Here is a 17,140-nt window from a genome sequence, read left to right as displayed (position 1 = left end):
GCAGGAACCCTGATGATCGGCGTGGCTCACACTGGCTTGAGGATGGATATAGACAATGTGGTTTGGTTTGGTCATGTCTTATTTACCGATAAATTGCAAAAAATACATTAACAGACACTATGATTAAACAACATAAGGGGTTATTTGGCCTGGATTTGCATCTTCACAGGGTTTACAAGATTTCATAGAACAAGGGTACAATAGACAAACTTCAAATTTTCAGAAACGTAGAATCGGCATTTCTCCAAGCAATGTATTCTAAACGCACCTTTGAATTTCAACCATGCAATGGAAATGCATATGAGTATCAGAGCAGCACCTCCTAAAACCGCCAACACAACTTTCACGGCATTGCTCCTTGTCCTTTTACCTGTGGATGCACAGAATGGCACAAAAATAAATTATCATATGTCATATACTGATGCATAGTGAGATAAAAGGGGGAGAGATTTGGTACCAGTTGCTGCATCTAAGCCTGCAAGCCGTAGATAGAGTGTGTCGCTGGCGGTGCTTGCGCCTAGCCTCCCGGTGTCAACCAACTCCCCGACCCACACCAAACACCTTGTCAGGTCTCTGTTTTCAATGCTGCTGCTTAGGTTGGCGTATGCATACGCCATGCAGGAGCAGTTGCGACCACATGCCGCGGCGCACTCCCTCAACGACGTGTTTCCGACGATCGCGAACCTATCCGGTGGCTTCATCCCCGACAATGGCACAAAACCATCGCTGCAACGCAATGCCTCTTTCCGTTGGCACCCTTTCCAGAACTCACCATTGTCCCACTCCTCCGTTCTCGTCGGCTTGAAACCGTCAAAGCACTTGCACGTCGGAATAGGCAACACCGTCTCATCGCAATAGCCATTCGGGCCACAGTAGCCGTAGCGGTTGCATTCGTGGGGTGACCACTGCCCAAAAACTACCCACGTGGAAGAACTACTGTTCCAGCTTTGGAACTGGAGCTTGCCGGAGTAGGTCAGCACGAACCTGGTGTGCCAGGCACCATCAGAGACGGTAAACATCGTGTAGCTCTCCTCATCGTTGTTGACGAAAGCCAGGTTTATGATGATAGCACTGGTGTTTGTCAACAGGTACTCGTCTTCGCTCTTCACCCGGAACCCGGTCCACGGGGTGCTGCGGTACACCGGGCGCGACCCGTCCCAAAGGAACATCTGGATGGACGTGGCCGGATCGCACCCGTAGGAGAAGCTCCCAGGCGAGGGGTCTCCAGCGTCTTTCCAGGACACCAGGCGCTCACCGGCGCGTGTCCTATACCTGATTCGCATCTTCATGCCGGGCAGGAACGTGTCGGTTGGGTGGTCGAAACTCTGCCACAACATGGTGCCGTTGGGTGACCGAATGATGAGGTTACCGGTGTTCAGAAGCACCGCCTCTGTCGAAGAGGAGCTCGAGGCAGCGCCCACGTTGGTCATCCAAACAACTTGACCACCATCACTGTCAGAGAGAACAAGATTGGAGGCATTGGTGAGGGTGAGAATCGGTGCAGAGGAGGTACCATTTGTGACTGGGGTTCCCCGGTTGGCAACCCACACCACAGTGAGCTCGGGGATGCTGCTGTACCAGATGCCAAGGTACAGGTTGGACGGCGTCGAGCCGGATGAGAAGAAGAAGCCCAAGGCGAAGTCACCGCCATCCGAGACGACGGTTATGCCAGGGGAGAGCGGCTTGCTGGGGACAAACCGGTCATCAGACGCACCCAACGGCAGGAGCAGAATGATTAGGACGGCGGCGGAACAGGTGAGAGATGACCAATCCATTCGACGATGTTGCCAGAAGAATTGCAGTGCAGCCGCGGTATATGATTCTGGGAATGTACTTGTACAAGCAACAATAATGCAAAGACTTTGCAAATATAGTAGGCTAGTTCCGAAGTTGACATTTCAGCTGTCTACTTCCATCTTCATTGCTGCCCTGGCCAGAAGAGTTAAACAATTGCTGTTTACTTTGAACTTTCTTTTTTTCATCTTGTCACAAGTTGGGAAAGAGCAAGTCAATGGCATGAAACTTCGAGGTGGAAATACCGTACCTTAAAAATCATATCCTCCAGGGAGTGGATGTCACATCCAGCTCCTCGGCTGGAGAAGGCTCAACAAGAGGATTTCTGAGATTTCAGTTTGCGACGAGACAATATGATCTGACAGGAAACAACACTGCGCCTAGACAATACGATCCGACAGGAAACAACATGCTACCAGTATGGGTTCCTTGGCTGACAACAAATTGGTGTGAAATGTCCAGACATAAACAGGTTTCTTCATGTATTACAGGCCACGTTTAATTCATCAGTATAGATGTTCCCACTGGTGCTTCTTCTTCCATTTGTACTATATTTCCTATTCCTATTCCTACTCCTATCCCTTTATTCCTATTTTTTTTTTATCTATCTGCATTTAAGGAAATCCATGCGTCCCCATATGGTAACTATCCAACTAAAGATTTTGATTCCAGTGGGCACAGCTATGATCATGTCATAGCCACACATTATGAAACTTCTCCCGTCATTGCCGATTCAATGAGAGGACTTCTGAGATTTCAGTAGACATTTCCCATATCTGACTCCAGGGATGCGAATGGGAACCAGGAGATTTTCCAAACTGGATTTGGGGGTTAAACAATTAGAGTCAATCCCATGGAACCCAATTCGAGAAAGCCTTAACTAAATCCTTGTTATTAGAATGATGATCTCTTGGCTATGACCAACTCATATATTAATTGAAATGGTCGAAATTCAGTTGATATGTACATGGGTGTCACATCTGCAAGACTAATTCTTTCTGCACCAACTTAGGACTTGGGAGGAAAAAAAACATAAGTAGCTTAGGAAGAACTTCGCCTCACTGGATCCTTGCTCTCAACTTCGATAATGAACTGGATCATCGTGCCACATCTCCAAAGTAAGCAGTAATTCCTTTGAATCTGTGCTGTACGTAGCTCTCTTCACTCTATAGAAAACTTGAATATTAAGGTCTCGTCCTAGGATGATAGTTGTAAAATGCTCGGAGTCATGAGAAATGCGACCAAAAGGAGAGAAGAACAGTATCGTACCTCAAAATCTAGGGGAGGAGAAGACAACCACGAAAGTTCCTCTACTTGGCTTATGTCCACATTCCGTGGCAAGAACATGATGATATTAGGAGCTATTTTCTGAGCAGCTTGAAATATTGCATGCCTGCGTGCAAAACCATATATCAATAATACAATTGTTTTACTGTATCGGAGTTAATTTTGTTCATTCTGATTTTGTATGAATGTAACAATAAGGGGATGTTTGGATGAGGGGTATGTTTCTTCAGGAGCTCTGGTATTTAGTTTAGATAACTAAATATGAAAACTCTACAGAAATATCCCTCATCCAACACCCCTAAGTGCCACAAATGTACAAGAGTAATAATTCACCAGTCCAGTTTCACTTGGAATGTGCAAGCTTCCATGAATAACAGCTACAAGGCTACAATTGTAGGCCAACGACTGCAAAGCACTCAATCAGTATGCTCGCTTCCAAGAAGCATAAACTGTTTCAAACCTGTCTGTTTTTTATTCTACTTCACCTAGTGTAAGGACAATTTGGAAGATGGTGAGCGGCATACCCGTCCTTTGGCTTCAGCATATCGAGGGTGTACACTGGTGTTTGATTATATGATGGCCCTCCCCATGGTGGTGAAAGGAACACCAAATCTGCCTGGTATAGTAGCAGCAATCAGCAAACCATATCATTAAATGGCTACTCAACAATATGAAAATTGTAACTGTCACTCAATCTCACTAGTTCATCTTGGATGGTGTAGTTATCCCTCATGATGTTTGATGCCAATCTCATCATACTAAAGAGGATAGTATCATTTTGAAAATAGACTTGAAGAAAGCAATTGACAAGTTGAATTCAGAGTACCTTGAGCAGTGTTGCTTGCTACAGGCGTTCAACTAAAATGGGTTGACAGGATAATGGTGAAAACGAAGGGCCAGGTCAATATTGTACTGTATGGTGAACAATATTGTATAACGAATGGGCAGGATAGTTGATGCAGGTAGAATCCTGGTGCGACTGACAGCTTAATTTTGCAGAAAGATTGATAAATTTAACAGTTACAGACAGATTTGTGAAATTCATGGTAACTGAGCATGCTTCATAGTTGGAAGCATACACTAGTTTGGCTGGTTTCATATCATTTCAGGATTTCCCTCAATAGGCAAGATCAAGGTATGTCCAGTTATCAAAAGTTAACTAACCTACTAAATGTGGTCTTGTTCATCGTAAAACTGAACGAGCATATACTACCTTCAAGTAAGGCGCGAGGTGGAAGAAATCGCCGACGACAAAGTCGATCATATGCTCCACGCCGTAGATCCTGGCGTTGTGCCTCGCCAGCTCCACCTTATGGGGATCGATCTCCACCGCGACAACGTAGCAGCCCCTGCACGAGAACGAAACGCCGTTGTTAGCGGGGGGAATCAGTGTCCTGGAAACGAGAAGGGGTCGGCCAGCGGCGCGTGCCTGGCGGCGAACTGGATGGAGTTGCCGCCGACCCCGGCGAAGGCGTCGAGGACGAGGCCGGCGGGCGCGGCGCGGGCGGCCTGCGCGGCGGCGATGGCCTCCGGGGTGGCGGAGTACCAGCCCTCGGCGTCCATCCGCACGCCGCGGTCGTACAGGGAGAAGAGGCTGTGGCGGTGGGCCCAGTACTTGCCCGCGACGGCCTCCGCGGCGGCATCAGCGGCGTGCTCCTCCTCCTCCTCCTCCGGGCGCTTCGCCTCCTGCGGCGTCTCGGCCTCGCGGGGCGGCGGCGACGGAGGGGCTGGGGGTCGGGTCGCGCATTGCCGCCTGTCGGAGGCCGGGAGCGGCGGCGGCGAGGACGGGGAGACTGCGGCGAGGCCCCTGCGGCGGCGGCGGGTGATTTTTCGGATGGTGGCGAGCAGGCGGAGGAAGCGGTGGGGCCCGTTCGGGAGGGGCCTCACGGCGTTGGCTCGCCGGCGAGCTGGTACCCTCGGCGTGGCACTCGCCTTTGCCATCTCTCCGTTGGTCTTCTCGCGTGCTTGGCAGGTTAGGATCGCTCTTCCGACGGAACTCATTCAGCTGTTTCGCACGAACGGGATGAAGTAAACACACGAAATACAGACCGACAGTATCAAAGCAAGGCGGATGAACTTCCCACACTGTTAAGTACTACTGCTTCTGTAACTTAGGCGTTTCTTCAGTTTTTATTTACACTATTATCGACACCATCACTGTTAATTACTGTTCTAGTATAATATCCTGCTTTTCAACTGCAACCTTATGACAGCATCACTATGAACTACTTACTCCGTTCCAAAATATCAGAAGTTCCAGGTTTATCCTAAAGTAAGATCAAGAATTTATAGAAAAATGTATTACTACATCGACCATATACAGTACATGTTTTAGACGTTGATATATTTTTCTATAATCTGTATCAATCTGAAAGACGTTTTGAACAAACCTAGAGCTTTCAAGTATTATGAATCGGAGGGAGCAGCTTTCAACTTTCAGCCCTAACTACGTGGTTGTCAGCCATACTGTAGATTCTTATGGAGAAACATTGCACTGTTTAGCAAACACACACAAACAATTTTAATGTTATAGTCATGTTACAATTGACAGTAATCGCTCAAATGAGAGTGCAACAACAACATTACAGCACGGTCCCACACAAGTTCCACAAATGTGGCGAAAATCGGGAAATACAAGTTTTTTCACATCTTACAACTCCGACACACAACTGAGACTTTCTTCTTTTTTTTTTCCCTGAGATGGAAACTAAGATGCATCTGATGCAACATATGGCTGAGTTCTTGGTTTACATGGCAACCGATATGCAATTGGTGCGGCGATCAGCTCCAGAGAACAATGGTGTTTTTCGTTCCTGTTTTCTAAGTTTCTGCGGAAGATACAAAGAGCTTCTTAGTTCCGCAAGATAATGCTCGTCACTGGAAACAAGATGGCCACAACCACAAACTTCAGTATAAGGTGAGAAACAGAGGGAGTGAACTTACTATACATGTAGACAGGGCTGTTGCTCCCCAAGAGAAGCAGGAATGCAATGCAGAGTGCTGGGAAATTTGACCACTGCGGTATAAGATTTAGAGGTACTTGGACAGCCAAGGAAGATCTGGGGACTCCTTGAGGGCAAAGGTCACATCGTCGCTGCCAAACAACAAAAAGAAAGGTATATGAGAAAGGAGGCTTAACAAGACAATAATAGCTTCCAACTGTCCTGTGAATCAAGGGTTTCGGTTCAGATGGGTAAAAGCATCCTTATCCTTATTTGATGGAAATTGGGTATCAAATTTTATCTGTGAATCAAAATTTTAACTAATCCCAAAACTACAGAACCTACTTCATTTCTTCATATATCTGGCCGGTGGCCACAGCTTATGCATTGGGCTCTTGGCCCATCCGTGTAGCAAACTCATACTTGTTAAAACTGAAATAGCGGCCACGGATGGATGTTGATCTTCAGACTGTTCTGTAATTCCTGTTTGATAGGGCAATGTAGTTTTGCAAGCTAACCTTGGGTAGTTGAGCTGCAGCTTCTGCAACTTATGCTTGGTGCCCTCCTCGCAGAGAACGATCTTGCTCTCACCAAGCTTGCAACTGTAAGAGAAACTTAGAACAATTGTTTAAAACAGCATATTGCATAGATAATAGAGAATGAAGCATTCAGAGCTAAGGGTTTTGCCTTTTTCAAAGTGTAGATGGACCATAGGTGGGAAAATAATGACTGATGGAATGTATGCAGATAACAGAGCTACGGTTGGGTAGTCTAATCCTACCATAGGATCAGACTAGCATGGAAACATAATAAATAATTATGGCAACATTAGTTTCCTACCGATGCAACCTAAAAAGTATGTGATGAAAGCATTATTTATGAAAGCATTATTTTCTGAGTAGTTTCCATGTAACAAATTCTGTGCAAATAACCTTTTTGTGTGGTGGAAATGAGTCCTACAACAAGCAACATCTCATGGAATCATGGCATGACTTCTCATGGAACAAGAAAATGACAACGAACTACATTTGTAACAGTGCACCTAAAAGCAAAGGTAACAGCAGCACTATCCATGTCATACATGATGGCACGTGCACATGAACTCGAGGTAACCGTATGTAAAAGCAACCTTAGCAGTTTCATGCAATGTGAATACCAAATGCAGATTAAATCAGAATCACTTACCAGATTTTCAGGAGAGTATCGTATCCAGGCAATAGTTCTCTGTTGACGTGGCACCAAGAGAAAACAGTCGTTGCCAGCTACAGGATAAAAAGAGCAAGATTGTTAACAGATGGACAGTAATTCAGTACCAAATGGACAGTAATGCCTAATACGGTGAAGGAACGCTCACACAATGAAACTTCTGTAGCAAGCATGAGACAAAAAAATTAAAGCCTCTAATTCAGATGGAAACTCAACCAGAGAAGAGACTGGAAAGAACTATTGGTTATATGGAGGAATAATTTAATGAGAGAATGAATGACAACTGAGTAATTACTCGCATGTTTTTCCGTTGCAGACCAATATACTGATCCAGAAAATAACCAGAACTTGGAAGTCATCAAAACAACACAAATTTACTGCATTCATGAAAGATAGAGCTAAGGCAAGCCAGTATCCTCATTTGAATACAGGTATAGTAGAGCAAACCAAGGTGAAATTTGAGGCCTAGATCGATTAGAATATTGGAAACCACATAATGGTAACAGTTCCAACTTAAGGTTGTGGCAGCTAGCAGACACAAATTCGGGGAAAACTTAGTGGTAAACAAGCTGAGTTGCCTAAAATAGGTCCACAAGGGACTCCGAATAATTTTTTATGCAGCGGATTAGGTTGGCTAAATTCATCAGAAAATTCAACCTAAGAAAAAGAGTGGATCAAAGAAAAGCAGTTATAACGGTAAATTTTCTGCATGACTGCAATGCTAAAGACAAACACACGAATTAAAAAAAGTTGTGCTCACCTTATCAAACAATACTTCACCTAGGCCACTTCTGTATAATTCGTGGACCATAGCAGCCAGTATAACTTTTCCAAATTTTGGGCAATTCTTCATTACCTGTATAAGTGAGGAGAAGTTGGTAATGTTGGACGCGGCTAGTATTACTATTTGATCTGATTAAGGAAGTCAAGTACATGTGGTTACCGTAACTGAGCAAACTGTATACTACATAGCAAAGCTAACACAAAGTATGAGTTCAGATAGGAAGCAATCATTATCTCCACTTACTTGAATATGTGGTGCCTGAAAGACTTCTTGAATAGCGTCTTCTATGTCACCCATGCAAACAAAACCATTTCCTACAAGTATTGGACAAATGTTCAGTGGGCTATATATAGTTAGGAGCTTAGCATAAACCCCAAGTACCCTTTAATGTTCAGTGGGCTATATTAGTTACTCCCTCCGTTCCAAAATAGATGACCCAACTTTGTACTAAGGTCATCTATTGTACAAAGTTGGGTCATCTATTTTGGAACGGAGGGAGTAGGAGCTTAGCATAAACCCCAAGTGCCCTTTAATGAATAGGTTATTTACAATTGTACTACAAATGTGGAGGGTTACCTGTATTTGCAGAAGAGGGAGTCTGTTCAACCTGTTGAAATTGTTTAACACGGTAGTCTGCGAACTCTGCTGCGCGTCTACAAATTTCTAAGGCCCGCCTAGCATCACCGGACATAGCAGCTACCTGCGGGAAAAAGCAATCTACTCAGATGAATGAACATGCATGTTAACAGAACACTTGGATGGTTTGACCTTCTTATTTCACAGGACAGAAAAGCTAATTAGTTGGGAGATATGGATAAACAATTGTTTATTTTAATTTAATCTTTTTGCTCCAAAAAATTAAACTCTTTCCTTGTGCTATGGAGTGATGAAACTCAATGGTACAAGCAAATGTCATGCTGAATGCAGTAGCAATTGACAACTAATACTCAATGGCATCACACTGCATTGCTGGAACTCTGTTTATTCCACTGACTCCCAGCTGTGTTGAACAGATTATGAGATGTTTCGTATCAAACTACTCAAGAAGGGGAGAGTGCACAAATGATCAAAGCATGATTCACTCTACTGGTTCATGGGACTCTGTCTTACTTAAAACAACATGAAGGGTCTGCACGCAGGTAGGAGAAACTAACCTTTAAGTGAAGGACCTAGTGTTTAAATAGTTTCTAGCATAACTCAGATTAGATGAGAGAAGAACAATCATGGACAAGAAGATACAAGTATATAACAGTAAATGTGTACACATGATACTGTGAACCAAAGTTCCAAACCTTTCTAGAAGCAAACTCAATAGCTTGATCTTCAAAGGCATTGATACCCTTAAGACGGCTTGTTATGATTTCCTGCAGTTGCCGATAATTATAGGGGCCAAAACACAGCCGTTGAATACCCATCCTACTTGAGATACGAGGCAACAGTTTTTCTGGAAGATCCATTGTGTTCGCTATACCTGCATTCAGTAACAACACACCAAAGAATAAATAATAGGCTAGAGATCAAAATCACAAATCAAGAAAGAGTTATAGGTACCTATAATAACTAGGTTTGAATTTGGCTTGGTGGGCCAATCAAGAATGTTATACAGCACCTGTTAGAAAGATTAATCCAAATGTCAATGAACATGAATATATATCATACAGCAATCAGAAGGCCACATGATGGCAATGTTGGGCATTTTCTCAAAAATAAACTATAAATTTGTACAAATATTTAATTAACTTCAGTTAGATTAATTACCGACTGATTTCTTGTCAAAAGGAGATCAAGCTCGTCGATGAGCAAAACAATTGGCTGGTTTGCTTGCTTTCCAATTTTCTTGCCATCTGAGAAGTGCTCTGTTAAATAATGAAGAGCTTTTTTCCATCCCACCCTATGCCCACTCAATTGTTCATATATAACCTGCATATTCAATGAAGTGGACCTGTTATAAGTCTATGTTGACTGATAAGGGAATGTATATGCTATGCTTGAGTATGAATTTGCCATTTCTTAACCAACTTAGAAGTTTGTATACCTTGTAGATATTCTCTGGAGAAGCTAATTTGAGACCATTGATTTCTATAAAACAATAGGGCCTCAGAGCTCCAGAATCAAATTCAGATCTCAACCTCCTCATGACTGCAAGTACACTCATAGTCTGCCAGTCAACAAAAGCAAGTGCAGAAAATGCAGTTTAGTATTCAGCCACAGCAGAAGAAATCAATCCACCACGACGGCCATGAAATACGGTCGGTTACCTTGCCAGTACCAGGCACACCATGAATATAAAGGCAGCGTCCTAGACAATGGTCATTGCAAATTGCATCCTTCACAAATGTAGAGATCTCCTCCATTTCTCTGGCACAAGACTTCTACTCAGTAACAGTTTGCATAAGAAGCTGATGAAACATGCAACAAACATGAATAGACATACTTATCCCTGCAAGGCAATGACTTGGGAAGAGTAGCCAATAACAGGGTAGCCTTCGCCTTCTCCAGAGCAGTCTTTTGATGACACCGAACATGCTCAGGTATTTTTCGGATCCCAATCTTTTGCAGGCCATATATCCTCCCTTTCCATGAATTCTACAAACAAACAGGCATTTCAGTAAAGCGATGCAAAATTATAGAGGGAAAGGGAGGTAGTGTTAGTACAGCAGGCAAAATTTTCTCATTAGATTGGTTCTTTCTGGTTGAGCAACGTGTAGCCGGTTCATCCTCCTCGTCGTATTCTGAATCTTCATCGGTATCACTGTTATAATCATTAACAGCATTGTAAGGCTCGTCACTGGGATCTTCTTTTGTCTACATAATAGAGCAAGGACAAGATTATTCACTATACCACAATGATGATTCAGATTTCTATGAAGAGAGCTTCACAGCTTTGATTGAAGTTTCAGAAGATGTACCTCAGGTTCATCATCAATATCTGCCAGACGCTTAAAATTATGCCAATGTACATCATACTCGTATTCGCAATAAAATACATCATCTCCGTCATTAGTGGCATCCCTATACTCTTTGGGGCTCATGACAAAACAATGTCTAACGATACTTTCCATCTGTTAAAAAAGCCACATGAAGAAAGCAAGTACAATCAATAAACATGGAAAATTTTGAGGAACCAAACATAGACAGGGAAAACACTAATCACCTCAATGTCTCCAAGAGCATTGGTACGATAGAGCTCTCTCCGCAAATTGTGTGGCTGCCTTCCTGCTGCGGTCTCTTCAGGAATAGTGTACCACCTCACCTTTGCCCAGAATGCTCCATCTGGCTCCCTCCGTAAACTGTTACATGTTATTGCTATTCAGTAAGTATCATTCTAACAACAAGCATGTCTGAAAGCATTTTGCCGCCTTCTTCTACCATCCCAAACCATCATTATAGATCGAACTCTTGTTTTGTTGGAAGGAGGGATCGGACCCATAACAAAACAATGTCTTGCACCTAACTCGAATAAAAACTCCACAACTAAAGTTAAGTTTATGCACCATCGCCTAGCACTTGGAAGGGATGTTCTACAGTTCCTATTCTCAGCAAATATATCATCCAGACACACTATTCCACATCCATTTCTCAGAAAACACATCAGTAGACACCAGACCGTCGCTACAGCAAATTGCCAACACGCTTCCAATTTGCAAACTTTGAAAAAAAAATCGAGCAGCACTGACCTCTCAATGTGTGCAGCCCATAAATCGCTGTCGAGAAGCTTCTCCTTGGCAGTCCTCTTGATCTTCTTCCCGACGGGCGGCTTGGGCCTGTCCATCGCCCTCCCCTCACGCTCGGCCTCGCAGTAGGGGCACGCCCAGTCCCCCTCCGGCACGCGGCGCAGCGGCGGGCGCACGCAGCGCAGGTGGAAGCCGCCGAGGCAGGCGTCGCACTCCACCATGACCCCGCCGCCGGCGCGGAAGCAGACGCGGCAATCCTCCGGCTCCTCCGGGTCATCGGCGTCCGACTCGGCCCCCTCCAGCCGCTTGACGTACACGTCGTCCCCGGCGGCGAACTCCTCGCCGTCGTACACCACCTTGCGGTAGAAGGCCCGCTTCGCCGGTGGCCGCCGCTGCCGCTTGGGCTTGGGCTCGGACCGGGCCGGGGTCTTGGGCGACGGCGACGGCGCGGCCCGCTTCCGCTTGAGGGTGGGCTTGGGCTTGGGCTTGGCGGGCGTCTCGAAGAGGGCGGCCTCCGAGAGGTCCTTGGTGGGGGTGTCGAGGAGGCGGCGCGACCTGCGGACGGCGGAGGGCGTCGCCGGAGACGCGGGCGGCGCGTAGGGCACGGGCTTGGACTTGCGCCTGGGCGTGGGCGTGGGCGCCGGCTTGGACGGGGTGGAGAAGTCCATCTGGGCGGCGGCGGCGGCGACCTTGGACGGGGAGGGTCCGGGCTTGGATTTGGATTTGGATTTGGTGGGGGTGGCGGAGAGATCCATTTCGCCGGAGGGGAGGGGAGGGGAGGCAACGGTAACACTGACTATTTGTAGATTTGAAACAGGGGGGAGGGGGTTAGGGTTTGGCGGTGTCGTGGGGAATGAAATCGGCCTAATCGGGGTCTCTGTCTGGTCTGTCAGAGGAGCCGCGGTGGTGAAGGAACCCGTGTAAAGCAGAAACATTCGGTTCGGTGGATCCACGAGTCGTGGGGGTGGAGGAGGGGCGCCGCCGTGCTTGGAACCTGGATCCGAGTCAAGTCTGTTTTAAACCTTGAGATTGTAGAGCCGGTCGCATATGAACCTTCACCTCCAAATCCCTGAAGTTTGTGCCCTGTATTTACGGATCCCGGTCAATCCTAACCCTGAACCTGCTTAGACCAGTTTGACGCACTAGGAAATCAACTTTCCTGGCCGGGATCACTCTGATCTCACTAATTGCACGGGTCCACATGTCATATTCATCTTCTCTACCCGAATCTCTCTATGGCGATAGCTCTGTCTTCATGCATCGTGACGGGCTAGCTGCAGGGCATGCCGCGGTGCATCTGTCCATTGAGCCGCCACGGTTGAGACGAGGCCTTCGGCGAGGAGCGCGTATAGGACCTCCCCGCGGCCGGCCGTAGTAGGTAATACGGAGGACAAGCTCCAACAGGGACACGCTCACGCGGGTTGCCGATGGCGCAAAGCTGGGTGCCTTGATAAGCAGTAGCTAAACTATCTAGCACCAAACGCTCATAGTACGTGCTAAGCAACTTAATCGATCTTGGCTTGATGATATGATCGAATCTGCGCACAACGCAGACACGCCACCATCACCTGCGACGCCTGCTGCGGGGGTTTCACGGGGACCAGCGTGTGGCCGCTCGGGATGGGCAGAGCTCGTCCATGGCGCTGTTCGTCTGCAGCTGATCCCGTCTCTTGGCCGCCCCCGGCACTGCGCAAGCAAGGATAGGACTGCAGCTGATCGAGTCGGGGAAGTTGCGTTGCGTGGAAAAACAAATTAAAAATATTTTTTATTAATAACAAATTCCGAAAATACATGCCCTAGTTTGAGAAAATCAAAACTATGACCCCAGCGGCCTCACTCACGGGGAAGGGCATGTTTTCGGTCACGCTTAGGCCGAAGTGTCACTCTTCGACCGCGCTTAGACCCAAGGATTCATGTGCATGATGATCTTTTGTTGATGTACATATTGTTTGCGAGAAGGATTCATGAATATGAAGATACACTTCCTTTTATCTACATCATTTGCTCTGATGCATATAGTCTAAGATAAATATAGGACGCGTTTGGTTGACTGCATACACCTCGATCAGGCCCGCGCGGGAAGAATCCGGCCTGTTTGGTTGCATGTATACACTGTTGGGCCTGCATAGCACGGAACTTAAAAGCACCTCTCACTAGTAGAAAAAGGGTCTAATGTGCAGCTCATTAGTTCCGGTTTGAAATTGAGCCGGCATTAATGTGTCCAACGGCTAGGCTGGCCGCTCTCAGTAGTATCGGTCCGTGGCGAACCTTTAGCACCGGTTCGTGCCACAAACCAAAGAGAGTGATGGCAGGATGTTGTCAGACTGGGGCCCCTCCAGCACCTTTAGTACCGGTTCGTGCCACGAACCGGTACTACAGGTCATCCTACATATAAACCCTTCGTCCAGCTCGCTCTGTTCTTCCCCCTTTCCCCTCTCCTCTCTGTTCTTCCCCTCTTCCCCTCGAGCTCATCACACATTTTGCCTAAATTTTGTCAAGATTTGAAGGCCCCCATCCATTCAAGTGATCACAAAGGTTAGCAACTTTGTCATTTCATCTCTCATTGCTAGATTAGTTCTTGCAATGCTTTATGTAGTGATTAATTTGTGGGTTTTAGTAATTTGGGAGGAATTAGATGTGGTATTTTATTTGATTTATATGCAATTTGAGCTTAAAATAACTCTTAGTTTGCATATGTAGGTGTGGTTTACTTAATGCATTCCCGTCTCCATCGTAACCACCGTCGATCGTCCGCACCGATCCGTCGCCGGCACCATCTTATGGTGAGCCTCTTGTTCTTATCTTTCTTATATAAAAAATTCATGTGTTGTGTGATTTAGATATATAGTTACTTGTATAATTATCCTATCCGTACGTTGTTTGTTATACATAGTGCCATGGTTTTGATATCCGTCCCCGTCGGCCCTCGTCCGTGTTGTGATTCGGATGTGGTATATTTTTTTTAAAACTATTTGTTGCATTTCGTGTTTATGACGAATTATGCCCATCAAGTTGACATAGATATTTTTATCTAGGAGGTATGTGAACCAGAAATTCCAACCGACCCTATTGTCGAGAGGTTAAATTTAGTTGAAAGAGAAAACGAGTATTTGAAAAAAAAATTAAAAAGAATTGAAGGAGAGAAGATGGAATTGGAGTTGCATGTTGCCGATGTCGTCGATGATCACAAGATCAAGATGGAGAAAATGCGGTTAAAGATTAGAAAGATTAGAAAATATGTCATTGATAGTGAGCCTTGGTATCATTATGCTGTTGGATCAATTGTTACCTTGTTGCGATCTTGATCGCATTTGTTGTTGCATTTAAATGCTTTAGCTAGAGAGTTATTTGTATGTTGCATTTAAGTGTTGTATGAACTTTATGTATGAACTTGTATTAATTTGGTCTATTCGGTGGTGTGTAATGAAGATGAGCCGGCAATGGATGTACGATGACCAATGCTCTCCCGAGTTCATTGATGGCGTGCATACTTTTCTGATTGTGGCTCAGGCAAACAAGCGGGCGGATGGTTTTATGCCTTGTCTGTGTGCTGGCTGTAAGAATGATCACAATTACTCTAACTCAAGAACCATTCACGTCCACCTGTTTGAGTCCGGTTTCATGCCCCACTATAATGTTTGGACCAAGCACGGAGAAAGAGGGGTTATGATGGAAGACAGTGAAGAAGAAGAGGACGACGATAGCTATCCTGGCCATGGGTTCCCTGAATATGATGATACAACAATGCGAGAAAAAGCTGAAGAAGAGGCATTAGATGAGCCCGCTGATGCTCTGGGTCGGGTCATTGCCGATGCAAAGAGAAACTGCGCAAGTGAAAAGGAGAAGAAGAAGTTGCAGCGCATTTCAGAGGATCACAAAAAATTGTTGTACCCGAATTGCGAAGCTGACAAGAAAAAGCTGGGCACCACACTGGAATTGCTGCAATGAAAGGCAGAGAATGATGTATCTGATAAGGGATTTGGAAAGTTGCTGGTAATGATAAAGAATATGCTTCCAAAGGACAATGAATTGCCCGAGAGTACGTACGAAGCAAAGAAGGTTGACTGCCCTCTAGGGTTAGAGGTGCAGAAGACACATGCATGCCCTAATGACTGCATCCTCTACCGCGGTGAGTACGAGTATTTGAACGGGTGCCCGGTATGTGGTGCATTACGCTATAAGATCAGCCGCGATGACCCTGGTGATGTCGAGGGCGAGCGCCCCAGGAAGAAGATTCCTGCCAAGGTGATGTGGTATGCTCCTATAATACCACGGTTGAAATGTTTGTTCCAAAACAAAGAGCATGCCAAGGCGATGCAATGGCACGGAGAAGACCGTAAGAAATACGGAAAGATGAGAGTACCCGCTCATAGGTCGTAGTGGAGAAAAATCGAGAGAAAGTACAGGGAGGAGTTTGCAGGTGACCCAAGGAACGTATGGTTTGGTCTAAGCGCAGATGGCATTAATCCTTTTGGGGAGCGGATCATCAACCATAGCACCTGGCATGTGACTCTATGTTTGTATAACCTTCCTCCTTGGTTGTGCATGAAGAGGAAGTTCATTATGATGCCAGTGCTCATCCAAGGCCCTAAGCAACCCGACAACGGCATAGATGTGTACCTAAGGCCATTAGTTGAAGAACTATTACCGTTGTGGAATGGAAAAGGTGTATGTGCGTGGGATGAGCACAAACAGGATGACCTAAAGGCGTTGTTGTTCGTGACCATCAATGATTGGCCTGCTCTCAGTAATCTTTCAGGACAGACAAACAAGGGATACCGCGGATGCACGCACTGGTCGGATGATGCCGACAGTATATATTTGGATAGTTGTAGGAAGAATGTGTACCTGGGACATCGTCAATTTCTTCCGAGCAGGCATCCCGTAAGAAAGAGAGGCAAGCATTTTAAAGGTGAGACGGATCACCGGACGAAGCCTCGCCACCGTACTGATGCTGATGTACATGATATGGTCAAGGATTTGAAGATAATCTTTGGAAAGGGTCCTGGCGGAAACCTGTTTCGAAGGACGCTTACGGACACGCACCCATGTGGAAGAAGAAATATATATTTTGGGACTTGCCCTATTGGAAAGACCTAGAGGTCCGCTCCGCAATCGACGTGATGCACATGACGAAGAATCTTTGTGTGACCCTGCTTGGCTTCTTGGGCATGTATGGGAAGACAAAAGATACACCACAGGCACGGGAGGACTAGCAACGTATGCACGGAAAAGACGGCATACATCAGGGTCATGCCAACTGCGCTCTTACCAAAGAAGAGAAGGAAATCTTCTTTGAATGCCTGCTCAGTATGAAGGTACCGTCTGGTTTCTCGTTAAATATAAAGGGAATAATAAATATGGCAGAGAAAAAGTTCCAGAACCTAAAGTCTCATGACTGCCATGTGATTATGACGCAATTGCTTTCGGTTGCATTGAGGGGGCTTCTACCG

The 17,140-nt window shown here is 45.7% G+C and overlaps 2 protein-coding genes, 1 non-coding gene and 1 pseudogene across 4 annotated transcripts; all 4 read right to left on the bottom strand.

Annotated features, from left to right (window-relative positions):
* Positions 1–1,806, bottom strand: part of LOC119337717 — a 10,141-nt pseudogene extending 8,335 nt beyond the window's left edge.
* A 1,013-nt stretch (positions 1,807–2,819) lies between these two features.
* On the bottom strand, positions 2,820–5,313 carry LOC119337716 (trimethylguanosine synthase-like). 2 transcript variants are annotated; one of them, XM_037609875.1, is made up of 5 exons: positions 4,511–5,289; positions 4,295–4,430; positions 3,606–3,697; positions 3,064–3,187; positions 2,820–2,960 (listed from the first exon to the last, which is right to left on the bottom strand). In XM_037609875.1, exons 1-5 carry the CDS (start codon positions 5,080–5,082, stop codon positions 2,892–2,894), a joined length of 993 nt encoding a protein of 330 aa, XP_037465772.1. In that variant the 5' UTR covers positions 5,083–5,289; the 3' UTR covers positions 2,820–2,891. The 2 variants fall into 2 exon arrangements, with proteins under 2 accessions (XP_037465772.1, XP_037465773.1); XM_037609876.1 differs by lacking the exon at positions 2,820–2,960 and adding an exon at positions 3,415–3,486 and having other exon boundaries at positions 3,070–3,187; positions 4,511–5,313.
* Positions 5,314–5,578: 265 nt separating this feature from the next.
* On the bottom strand, positions 5,579–12,594 carry LOC119337163 (origin of replication complex subunit 1-like). The gene is made up of 17 exons (XM_037609282.1): positions 11,691–12,594; positions 11,168–11,303; positions 10,923–11,075; positions 10,669–10,818; positions 10,448–10,599; positions 10,272–10,371; positions 10,049–10,171; positions 9,772–9,933; positions 9,565–9,622; positions 9,306–9,484; positions 8,590–8,713; positions 8,257–8,327; positions 7,990–8,085; positions 7,209–7,285; positions 6,542–6,625; positions 6,025–6,175; positions 5,579–5,909 (listed from the first exon to the last, which is right to left on the bottom strand). The coding sequence occupies exons 1-16, from the start codon at positions 12,440–12,442 to the stop codon at positions 6,112–6,114; spliced, it is 2,481 nt and encodes an 826-aa protein (XP_037465179.1). The 5' UTR covers positions 12,443–12,594; the 3' UTR covers positions 5,579–5,909; positions 6,025–6,111.
* LOC119342470 lies at positions 10,938–11,015 on the bottom strand. Its single transcript, XR_005165600.1, has one exon. It is a non-coding gene; the product is annotated as a small nucleolar RNA snoR28 (small nucleolar RNA).
* Positions 12,595–17,140: the final 4,546 nt, after the last annotated feature.

The sequence above is a fragment of the Triticum dicoccoides genome, chromosome 7B (genome assembly GCF_002162155.2).
Source record: "Triticum dicoccoides isolate Atlit2015 ecotype Zavitan chromosome 7B, WEW_v2.0, whole genome shotgun sequence".
Classification (NCBI taxonomy): Eukaryota; Viridiplantae; Streptophyta; class Magnoliopsida; order Poales; family Poaceae; genus Triticum; species Triticum dicoccoides.
Note: the sequence above shows the minus strand (reverse complement) of the source record. Positions and strands in the feature narration are given on the sequence as shown.